General features: G+C 39.8%; 1 protein-coding gene and 1 long non-coding RNA gene across 2 annotated transcripts in view; one reads left to right on the forward strand and one right to left on the reverse strand.

Annotated features, from left to right (window-relative positions):
- pcloa (piccolo presynaptic cytomatrix protein a) overlaps nucleotides 1-10,762 on the forward strand; it is a 57,833-nt gene that overhangs the window by 39,017 nt on the left and 8,054 nt on the right. The window contains exons 10-19 of the mRNA XM_046071958.1: nucleotides 558-633; nucleotides 2,137-2,262; nucleotides 4,655-4,763; nucleotides 5,183-5,247; nucleotides 5,755-5,939; nucleotides 6,531-6,581; nucleotides 6,819-6,949; nucleotides 9,611-9,704; nucleotides 10,183-10,254; nucleotides 10,344-10,590. Coding sequence (XP_045927914.1) covers nucleotides 558-633; nucleotides 2,137-2,262; nucleotides 4,655-4,763; nucleotides 5,183-5,247; nucleotides 5,755-5,939; nucleotides 6,531-6,581; nucleotides 6,819-6,949; nucleotides 9,611-9,704; nucleotides 10,183-10,254; nucleotides 10,344-10,590 — 1,156 coding nt within the window. The remainder of the gene's footprint in view (nucleotides 1-557; nucleotides 634-2,136; nucleotides 2,263-4,654; nucleotides 4,764-5,182; nucleotides 5,248-5,754; nucleotides 5,940-6,530; nucleotides 6,582-6,818; nucleotides 6,950-9,610; nucleotides 9,705-10,182; nucleotides 10,255-10,343; nucleotides 10,591-10,762) is intronic.
- Nucleotides 1-10,762, reverse strand: part of LOC123984808 — a 25,614-nt gene that overhangs the window by 1,461 nt on the left and 13,391 nt on the right. The window contains exons 3-5 of the long non-coding RNA XR_006828530.1: nucleotides 6,487-6,583; nucleotides 5,764-5,910; nucleotides 2,111-2,232 (exon numbers count right to left, since the gene is read on the reverse strand). This is a non-coding gene — a long non-coding RNA (uncharacterized LOC123984808). The remainder of the gene's footprint in view (nucleotides 1-2,110; nucleotides 2,233-5,763; nucleotides 5,911-6,486; nucleotides 6,584-10,762) is intronic.

Raw genomic sequence — 10,762 nt, forward strand, 5'->3', positions numbered from 1 at the left:
TTTTTGTAACCTTGGCCAGATCTGTGCCTTGCCACAATTCTGTCTCTGAGCTCTTCAGGCAGTTCCTTTGACCTTGTGATTCTCATTTGCCCTGACATGCACTGTGAGCTGTAAGGTCTTATATAGACAGGTGTGTGGCTTTCCTAATCAAGTCCAATCAGTATAATCAAACACAGCTGGACTCAAATAAAGGTGTAGAACCATCTCAAGGATGATCAGAAGAAATAGACAGCACCCGAGTTAAATATGAGTGTCACGGCAAAGGGTCTGAATACTTATGACCATGTGATATTTCAGTTTTTCTTTTTTAATAAATTTGCAAAAATGTCTACATTTCTGTTTTTTTCTGTCAAGATGGGGTGCTGAGTGTACATTACTGAGAAATAAAATGAACTTTTTTGATTTTTGGAAAATGGCTGCAATGAAACAAAGAGTGAAAAATTTAAAGGGGTCTGAATACTTTCCGTACCCACTGTATATCCATGTTGCAAAGAACCCATACCTGACTGTTTCCTATTTACCACACATGACATCTCACCATTGTGTATGGGCCACAGGGAAAAGGCCCGTACTACCCCTTCCCTCACCTCAGGGTCAAACTGCAGAGGGATCCCAAAGACCGCAGTGTCTCAGGTAAAGGTTTACTACATTTCATTCAATGACACAGCAGCATGCTAAGGGTATGAATGATATGCATTTACAGAGGCATGTAATATAAGCTTTTGTGTTATTGACTGTGATGCATGCATGTGATTTGATTGACCCCGTTGCCTACTGTCTGCATCAAATATGCACTGTTTATGGCATAGACATTGTTTTCCTTTAATTAAATTTGAATGATCATAAGAATAGATACAAATTATTTTAAAAGAATAAAGACAGTAGAATGTACACATTAATGTGGATCATAACGTCTCATTAGGTTAACAGAGCATAACTAGCATGCTTCATGCATTTTATTTACTTCCTATTCATGCCAGATTTCAAGAAACTGGCAAGTCACTTCCCCTGCCATTACGTTCCATCACACCATTCCTCCAGGCTCAAAGCAGGCAGACATTTCATTTCCTGGGCTCCCTTTTGATTTGGCTCTTCTCCATGCTCATCAGTCATTGCCATGCTCAAAATGGCGTATCCCTCACCCTCAGGATTATCTCGCGCAATTAACAAACAGCCCACAAAGGAAGCATTTTGTTTGTGAGGACCTGTGCTGAACTGAGTCATTTTGTTCTCGCTTCCATAACCATGTTGAAGTCTTTCATACTGTAGAGGGAAGTTGTGGTTCTGTGTAGGTGAAGGCCTTTTTCTGAGAGAAGAATCTACACAAGATGTTGAATTGAATGAATTTAAAAAAAATAGTTTTCAAGATGGCCAGCAAATAGTAACAGAAAGGTTGTAATACCTTAATTTTTCTGTTAAGGCTGTCTAAGTACCTACATAGCAGTCATTTAACCATTTATAATACCTAAAAAATGCCTTTGGACAAACGTCTGGGGAACAATATATAAACAAGATGTGTTCTTTGACCTTCCTTGTCCATTTGAACACATTTTTGTCTATTATTAATATTTACACTATATTAATAACTATTAATAAATGTATATATAATTGAATACATTTAATAAGTGATTTAAGTAGTTTAACCACACCTAATCATAAAAATTCCACTAGAGTCAAAGCTGAGATGACAATACTGCTGCTCTGCTAAGCTAGTTACCTTAAGCAGGAGTTTAGCTGAGTGTTTTTCCCATTATGATGGATTTAGATACTACCTCATTTAGTTATGAGGGATAATGGACTCAATTGCGCAGATATGTTTCAGTTATGGATAGGGAAAAATCAGCAAGTAAATGTAGTTGTAGCCTTTAAGCCTTTAGCGAAGGATGGGGAGATATCTCCACAGCAAGCTTTTACTTCATAAATCTCTCATGCTTTAGTTGACCCTGTCTGTAACTTCTCTCTGTATCTTAACTCACTGTGTAGTTACTGCATTTGTAGGGCAGGATGCTTATGTCCATACTTTTTTGTCTGTGTTGGTAAGTTTGCATGTGTTTACTAAAAAGTCGATCAAATGCACTGAGACCACAGACTAATTAATAATGCCACTCACCAATCTTTGTTTTTGGTCCTGAACAGGAAATGGTCTGGGCATACGTGTGGTTGGAGGGAAAGAGGTCCCTGGCTGTAATGGAGACATTGGAGCCTATGTTGCCAAAGTCCTACCTGGTGGAGCTGCAGAACAAACAGGAAAGATTCTTGAAGGTACGCTCTTCTTCAAGCCCTTCCATAAAATTAAACTTCCCTTTGTGGAAAAACAGAAATATTGCAATTAACTTAATTTGTAGGTGTAAACAATATTAACAAGTTTATATGGGTAATGGGATTTGCTTAAAGTGAGATAAGAGGATTGACACCACTCTCATGTCTATCTGGTTGCCAGCAACAGTTAAGAGTTTACAAAGAAGGAGTTGTGTTTTTGGTATTACTGGATATATTAATAAAAACAACCATTAGATGAATTATAGATTATAGATTTTCAGGCAGTTACGCTACTTCTTTTTCATATACAGTAGGTTGAAACAGCAACGGTTGCAGTTTTTCTATTTCACCAAGTCACAAAGTAAATATTGTTTGCTAACCCACAGATATATGAGTTGCGATTTCACCCTTACACACCCTCACTGACACCAACTCAGGATAAATTTCTGTGTGGTATATTAACAAGAACACATTTCATGAGGTGGTATTGATTTCACATGGGGGAGTCTGGGTACAGTTAACCCTCTCACCCACCCAGTCCATTTGTCTGCTCATAGTCTCCTTTAATCACTGTGTTGAGCCACATTGAGGGTGTCGGACAATTGGTGAAACTGTGGTCTGAGCCTTTTTGAAGCTGCCACACTGGAGATATATGAACGATGAGATAGGGAGAGAGAAATACTGCCCAGTTTGGACCTGTGTAGTGTGCTATCCATCTGTCTGAGCCTAGTGTGTGTGTCTGTGTTTGAGCGTGGGCAATTCTTTAAGTACTTTCTGTTCTTGTTTGTCTTGTCTCCTTCCATTTCCTTTTTTAAAATCCTTTTACATTGGTGTCTCTTCTGTGGTTTTCTCTCTTTGCTTTCTTTCCAAACGGGTTCCAGCTAAACAAGTAAAACAAATACAACTGGGAATAACAGTGGGGAAATGGCAGCTTATTGTACCTTACAGATGTTTTCTTGAATTGAAAAACTGTTTTTCTTAACAACATAGTGGAGTTACTAGATACCCTATGTAACTTCATAACAAAATAAATGCATTTTTTAAAAGAACCTTCATTGAAAATTAAGTAGCATTTTCTAACTTTAATCAGGACTTTAATGCTTGGAAAAGTTTAAGGGCAGATGATTCAGTAAGTTGCATAATTTCTCACACTTTATGGACCTGATTTTTTCATTAGTAGAACCTTTACATACCTGCTTTTCTGCTATACCGCTCTGCTACCCATTGCTGTAACCTTACCCTGTCTCAGCCATCATGGTCCAGCCCTTTCTGTACTAGTCCTGTTGCATTATTACTCTATGTACAGATATAATATATATATTGCAGTCCTAGCGTCAAGATGCGTGCGAGGACAGCTCACCCAACACCCATAACCCTGTCACCAACACTGAGCAGAATGGCTGCAAAGTACTTTGGTTCTACCAGTGAGAACATGGCGTCTCACCCTCCCTGGTGTGAATATGGAGAAATGTTGTGTGATTCAACAGGTGTAGAGGCTTAGCGTTACACAGGGACAGAAACAGTGTGTGTACAAATGCATGCCTTCTTTGAACGTGTGGCAAAGGGCAACACACATGCGAGCCATAGAGTGCGAACAATTTTGATGAATAATATTAGGGTGAAACAACAGCAGCTTCTCTGTCACTCACACATGCAGCGAGAGAGTATCGTCGCAAACCGAAGACCCTCCTGATGAGCTGTTTCAAACGGTGTAAGTCCTGCCAGAGTGCAGGGTGTGTTTTGGAAGATGCAGTGGGTTTGCTGTGCTGTGTGGCGTTCACTGCTGCATTAAATATAAATAAATGGTCAGTTCCTTTTTTTGAAACATTTGCAATTGCTGGACTAGATTGGAGAAAACAGCATCTGATCTCATTTTGTATTCTTTCCAGGCCATAATGCAATGCATCATGCTTTAACTGTTGTCCTGCAAATTATAGCTTTATAGCTAAAACAACACGAGGCCATTTTCACGTTTATTTTAACCCAGTTCTGTGGCTCAGAGCTCCATGAGCAGCTTTGTCACACAGCTGCTGTTGGGGCTGTCACCAGCATTTATCCTTCTAGTTTTGGCTTGTAGTCTGGTGCACATGTCGTTTGAGTACAAGAATCAAGGCTTGTTTACTCTCAAAAGATTAAAAGAGTGAATTGAATGAAACGATGCATGTTAGACCCTGAACCAGTCCCTCATTCGGGTCAACATGAATTTATTTTTAGAATGAATGAATTGATGAATTGAGTAGGGCTTGAAAGCGCTACTCACTTCAAGGCATTGGTTTCAGGTGAAATGTTTGCACTGTATACATACAACAGACTTCCTTTTAAGTTTTCCAGGTTTTTGATTGTTTTGTTGTGTGTGCCTGCGTGTGGTTTTGTGCAAATTTGTAATTGTCTACAGGAATGCAAGTCCTGGAGTGGAATGGTATTCTTCTGACGGGGAAGACCTATGAAGAGGTACAAGGGCTCGTCGGACAGTTGTGTAATGAGGCAGAAGTGTGTGTCAGACTGTGAGTATAACCTTTATCATGCTCTATCTTTCTCTCCTGCATTCTAATTTTAGCATGCCACACTCATCCTTCTGTTATGACACTCAAATTTAACTTTGATCCATCATCTTCCTAATCCAATCATTGCTTGTTTTGTATTTCCTGCTCTTTTATATTTCTGTTTAAAACCCTGCTCTAGTCTATTTTCCAGTCATTGTCATGACTTTGAAAAGCTTAATTTTTCCATTAAATCACTCATTAAATTCTATGAAACATCAACCTTTAGAATGGAATAGAACCTAATCTCTCATTTTTTCTTCATCAACTGTATACCATTCTTCAGTTTTACATTTATTATTATTATTCTCTCTTTCTCCTCCGTTCTACATGAGTTTAAATTTTCAGAATCATATGACACATTTTTTTTCCCTGTATTTCAGTGATCTCAACATGCTGGCTGAGTCTGAAGTGTCTGAGCACCTGGATTTCCATGAGCACAGCAAAGGTGAGCTACAGTTATTTTGTAACTCCACCCGCAACATGGAATTCGTGGAATCTCACTTTGCCCCCACCACCGTCCCTACCTTCTCAGTATTTCCAAATGAACTTATATCTCTTGCAATCTTTAGACACTTCTCTCATATCGCTTCTACAATCGCCATCTACAGTTCTCACTTGTCTCAAGTTCGGCCATGCATTACTCATGGCCTATTTCTTTTTTATGTCTGCATTACACTGGAAATATTAGATTGTTCTCAGAAGAGCTACCACACTATACAGCCTTGATTTCCAACTTGAAGTTGATTTCTGTTGCCCTCTTCCTTTTGACTGTTCAATCTGTGTATTGCTGAAGAGGAGCAAAACATTTCTAAAAAACTTTTCCTTTATAATTAAAAGCTAAAAACAGCAGTCTTGACTTTCTCTGTACTGTATGTTTTCATGTCTTTGCATGTGATTATGTGTGTGCCTTTGCATAATGATGCTCTTGGTTGTCTGGTGTCGCCCCTTCTAGGTGACAGACCTCCCAGGTCACCAGGTGTTGACCCTAAGCAGCTGGCGGCTGAGCTCCAAAAAGTGTCCCAGCAGCAGGCTCCCACCTCCACCTCTTCCTCCGGCTTGCCCGCCACCACCTCAGCGACCTCCAGCCCCGGTCAGCCAGGATCACCCTCTGTCAGCAAGAAACGCCACAGCAGCAAGGCGAGTTCAGCTTAGAAAAAGTTTAGCATATTGTTTTTAAGAATTGATAGTGTTTGTCACAAATTACAGTTCATCCCCTAAGTGAAAAATCAGAGTCCGATCATAACATTGAATTGCTGAACTTTCTAGTTATTCATATATCTGCAGTTTTAGCATTATAGTTTTAGCAGCATTATCATTCTTAAAAATAATTTCTTGAGACCTATTTATTGTATAGTATCCCATTTTCACAGTTTGAACATCTCTGGAATTTATTTTGTTTATACCAGTTCTATTAAAATCTACCACATTAGGTAGATTTATTTTATTATCAACTGAAAATTTTTATTATTTTAGCAAAGAATTGTGACAATGCCAGAAAGGAACAAAAACTAAGAATTCACCACTTGAAGTTTTTCTAAAATTAATATTAATACAGATGTAGAGGTGAATCAATTTTGAGAGTTTAACTTGTAGTTTAGCCTCAAGCACTGCATAAAGCACAGCTCAGTACACTACATATTGTACCAGATGAACCCCCACCAGCAAACACAAAGTATCCACCTACAGATTTTTGCTAGCAGTATCTCATGTTGCTTTTATCTTTAACAGACTGCAGAGGTAACGAAGACTCCGTCCCACCCCATCTCTGGAGAGATACAGGTCTGTGAAACAAAAAGATGAGCGCTGTAATGTTTAAAATTCAATGTTGGTCTTTTAGATGTATTACTATAGGATGTGATCACAGTTAGTTTTACGTGTTTTTTTTAAATTTTGCAATTTTTGCAATTTTATGTTCTTAAAACTATGCATTTATTACACAGTTTTCAGTTTTCTTACATTGTTTTTCTCCCCAAATGCATATGAATCCATTGTAATTCCATGTGCTTCAATTTGCAGCTTCAAATCCACTACGACAAGCAGCTTGGCAACTTGATTGTTCACGTCCTGCAGGCCAGAAACCTGGTCCAGCGGGATAACAATGGCTACTCTGACCCATTTGTTAAAGTGTATCTTCTACCTGGGAGAGGGTGAGTCAAGGGTGTGGAAACTGCAAGCACACCTTGAGTAGTTCAGAACAGGAACAAGGTCATATTAGGATAAGTGATAAAAGATGAGAAAAATGTTGTATCTGTAGCAATTTTGTTGATTTCGGGAGATAGGTGTGTAAGATGTGACTATATTTCTTTTCTTTTCTATTTAGTTTTCTGTCTTTTTCATTCGCTTTTAGAAAAGGAATTTGAGTGATCTACCTGCTTAGATATTTCCATTGACATCCAGGCTATAAACGCAGCCACTTTGTTAAGCTCAAACTTAATTTCCATTCATTTTAAAATCGATTTACAATTGATTTTGGCTTACCATGACATCTTTCAGTGTGCAGCACAAAACCTTTCTTTGGTATCAGTTCCATAGCACTTATACACTGAACATCAGGTCCATCAGATGGTACGTTTTATAATGCAGTTCGAGTGGTTTATGTGAAATGAACTTGTTCGCTTCATCAGTTGCTTATCGCTCATGAGTGACATAAACATTATGTAAATGATATGCAGTTGCTAGTGTACTTGTGTTGACGTTGCCCCTGTCGATGGGTGTTCTACTGTAGGTGTGAGTGCAGTCAAAATCAATAGCGCTTATATTTACTTGCAATACGATCCACGCTCCCTCATAAGTCCAGGGCTCTCTTCTCACTGTGATTGCTCTGTAATGTAATTGACTCTCCCACCTTCTCTGGTGTATGAGGTCCCTCGAGAGAGTGTTTTTTTCCTGGGATTGTTTCAAATAAAAGCAATGATGTATGTCTGTGGGCTTTGTAGCCGCCACTCTCTTCAGTTTGAAGCATGTGCAGATGGAAACCCCTATTGTAGGTTTTAGACAGAGTTAGGATTATTCCAAAGGGACAGGAAGAGTAGCACCCACAATCCCTGCAGCCACCCTACTTAAAGTGGTTATGGAAACATGCACCGTTAAGCACATGTTTGCAAATACTCGTGTATATGCTACATGTGACACCCTCACAGCTATGAGAGCACCGACTGCAATCCATGCAGAGGCTTTTCAGTTGCATCACAGATCTCCTGGCAACCACATGGAGCTCCTGCAGTGAACCGGGTGGTTATAAATAATAGTATAAATAGTATGGTATATAAATAAACAGTCCTAGCGCCAAGATCTTTGAAATTCATTCAAGTAACAAAGATTTTTTAAATGCAATCAGCTGTTCACTCGGGCCCATGAGCAGCAGATCTCCTCTATGGTTGCCAAAGGATGCGTTACATCGCCTGAAAGCCCTCTCAACTCACATACACGCTAATCATGAAACACTAAACCGCTGCAGCACGCCACAGTTCCCTGGCCCCTTTCCCAAACACACACTAAATAAATTCCACAGTCAACCTAAACACAATGATCTCCCCTTCCCACATACACGCTCACAGTCCACAAGATCTCTGTTTGACCCCCCACCCTCCCTCTGACTATTGTTTCTGTATGTTGTTCTCTATATTTAATGCATGCTGGACCCCCTCAGTCAGGTCATGGTTGTCCAGAACGCCAGGTATGTGAATTGCCCACTTTGGTATTTTGGTTCTGTTTTGGTTTAAATTTAGTTGTCAGTTTGGTGAAGGTAACTAAACGTCCAGGTTGTTTTCTAACTAATCGGAAGCTTATTGATACAAGTCAGTTCCACTAACTCCCTTAAATTGTGCATTTTCCGTGGTTCCCATATTCACATGATGTTCCACTCACCTTGAGGCTTTATCTCTTTGCATTGCATTGTAGAGGAACTGAATCTCTAATTATTAACACCTTCCCATATATCACATATAAACATATATTCCCCTGTACTGACAATTAACGTTTTCCCAGCTAACTGTTGTGTTTTCCTGGTAGATGGTCTGTTTTTGTTCCTAACACTGTACCTGATCCCGTTTAGTTTGTCCTTGTTTTGTGATTAAAATCCCTGAGTAATGCCCTACATCGTGCCCTGACATCCTACTGTACCCTTGATGCCTCGCCACATTCAATACACACTCCCATTATTTTGCTCTGCAGTCCTTATTCATTCCATTATTTTCCAATATACAGTAGATTGTCCTTGTCTTTACCAAACTAACCCTTACAGATACTCATATCCTGCAATCTTAAATCAAACCCTACACACTGCAAAAAGCATCCATCTTAACAAGTCATTCATTCTTTTTCAGTGAGTCTACTGTGGTGTATATTTTTCTTCACAACAGGGGAAATAATTAGTCAGCAAAATCAGATTATCCTGTTGTTTCTTATGCAAATTCATTTCTTAAGGACATTTCAAAAAAAGTTTTTTTCTTTTTTTGTTAAGTTCTTTCAACAAATTTAATCATAAATTAGTCAACCTCTCTTTCCAAGCTGGCCTACATTTTCCCTTGTTTTAGGCCATCAACATTTTATGAGACTAAATGACTTGATGGACATCAAAATGGAGTTTTTTGCAGCACACCCTGACATCGTACCCTGCCGTCCATGCACGTAGGCCCATACATTGTTACCGTCCAAACAATGTGCATCGCATTCATTCTCTCCCTTCTACTGTCACATTGTGCCCTATTCAACTATATTGTGCTGGCTGCATTGTAGTGGTCCACTAATCTGCCTGGCTTTTGTATGTGTGTAACCGAGTGCATCTTGTTGTGATGTGTTCCCCCCAGTGCTGAAAACAAGAGGAGGTCCAAACACGCAGGCAAGAGTATCAACCCGGAGTGGAACCAGACTGTCATCTATAAAAACATCCTCCTGGAGCAAGTATGTGGTCATACACACATTTCTCGCACATTCAATGTCACACACCTTTTCATGTGGTTAAAGGCAAGCACAGAAGCTGCGTGTGAACACCACAAACCCTGGGCATGTAGGGCACAAATAAGAGAACGCACACTGTGCCATATTCCATGTTAAAATTATCCAAAACAATACAAAACATTGCTTTTTCTCTGCTGGCATTCTGACTAGCATTGTGGCCATTAGTTTTAGTAGACCAGATGGATATACCACTGGGATTTAATTGTATAATTTTAGATCCTGATATATCTGAATATCTATCAAAGCAAATTTGTGGACTTCAATTATCTATTTTTCTGTTTTAATGTCTGTTCCCACTTTAACAGCAGATAATATGTATTTTTCGTTGAGTTATTTTTTTTGCCATTATATTGTGCGCTCAGCCACAATACATGAACTCTTTAACTGTGTGTGTGTGTGTGTGTGTGTGTGTGTGTATCAGCTGAGGAAGAAGACCCTGGAGGTGAGCGTGTGGGACTACGACAAGTGCTCCTCTAATGATTTCTTAGGAGAGGTAAACCTCTATGACAGTATCCATATATTAACCGATAACCAATACATTTTTAATGCGCATGCCCATTAAACTGCCGTGTTTGCTCCCAGGTCCTTATAGACCTGTCCAACACAGCCCAGCTGGACAACGTCCCGCGGTGGTTGCCCTTAAAGGAGCAGAGCGAGGGGGATCACCACCGGCGCTCCCACTCAGGCCAGGGCCGACACAGTTCCTCTAAACCCTCCTCACTGCACTCCTCCCCTAAAACCACTGGCTCCTCACATGACAATCAGGATTCCCCAAAATCATCTGTCATCAAGAGCCGAAGCCACGGGATCTTTCCAGATCCGGCCAAGGGTAGGATGCAATGAAATTCCCTCACCTGCTTGACTTTATCAACACTATCCCCTAACAACCTTCAGTACTCTGCTGCTTCTGCTATTTCTGCTTCCCTCTTCTCTGTACTCTGTTTTTCTTTCTTCTTCACACTCCTCTTACTTTGTGCTCTCTTCCTGTAACTGTTTCTCTC

Source organism: Micropterus dolomieu, linkage group LG16 (genome assembly GCF_021292245.1).
Source record: "Micropterus dolomieu isolate WLL.071019.BEF.003 ecotype Adirondacks linkage group LG16, ASM2129224v1, whole genome shotgun sequence".
NCBI lineage: Eukaryota > Metazoa > Chordata > Actinopteri > Centrarchiformes > Centrarchidae > Micropterus > Micropterus dolomieu.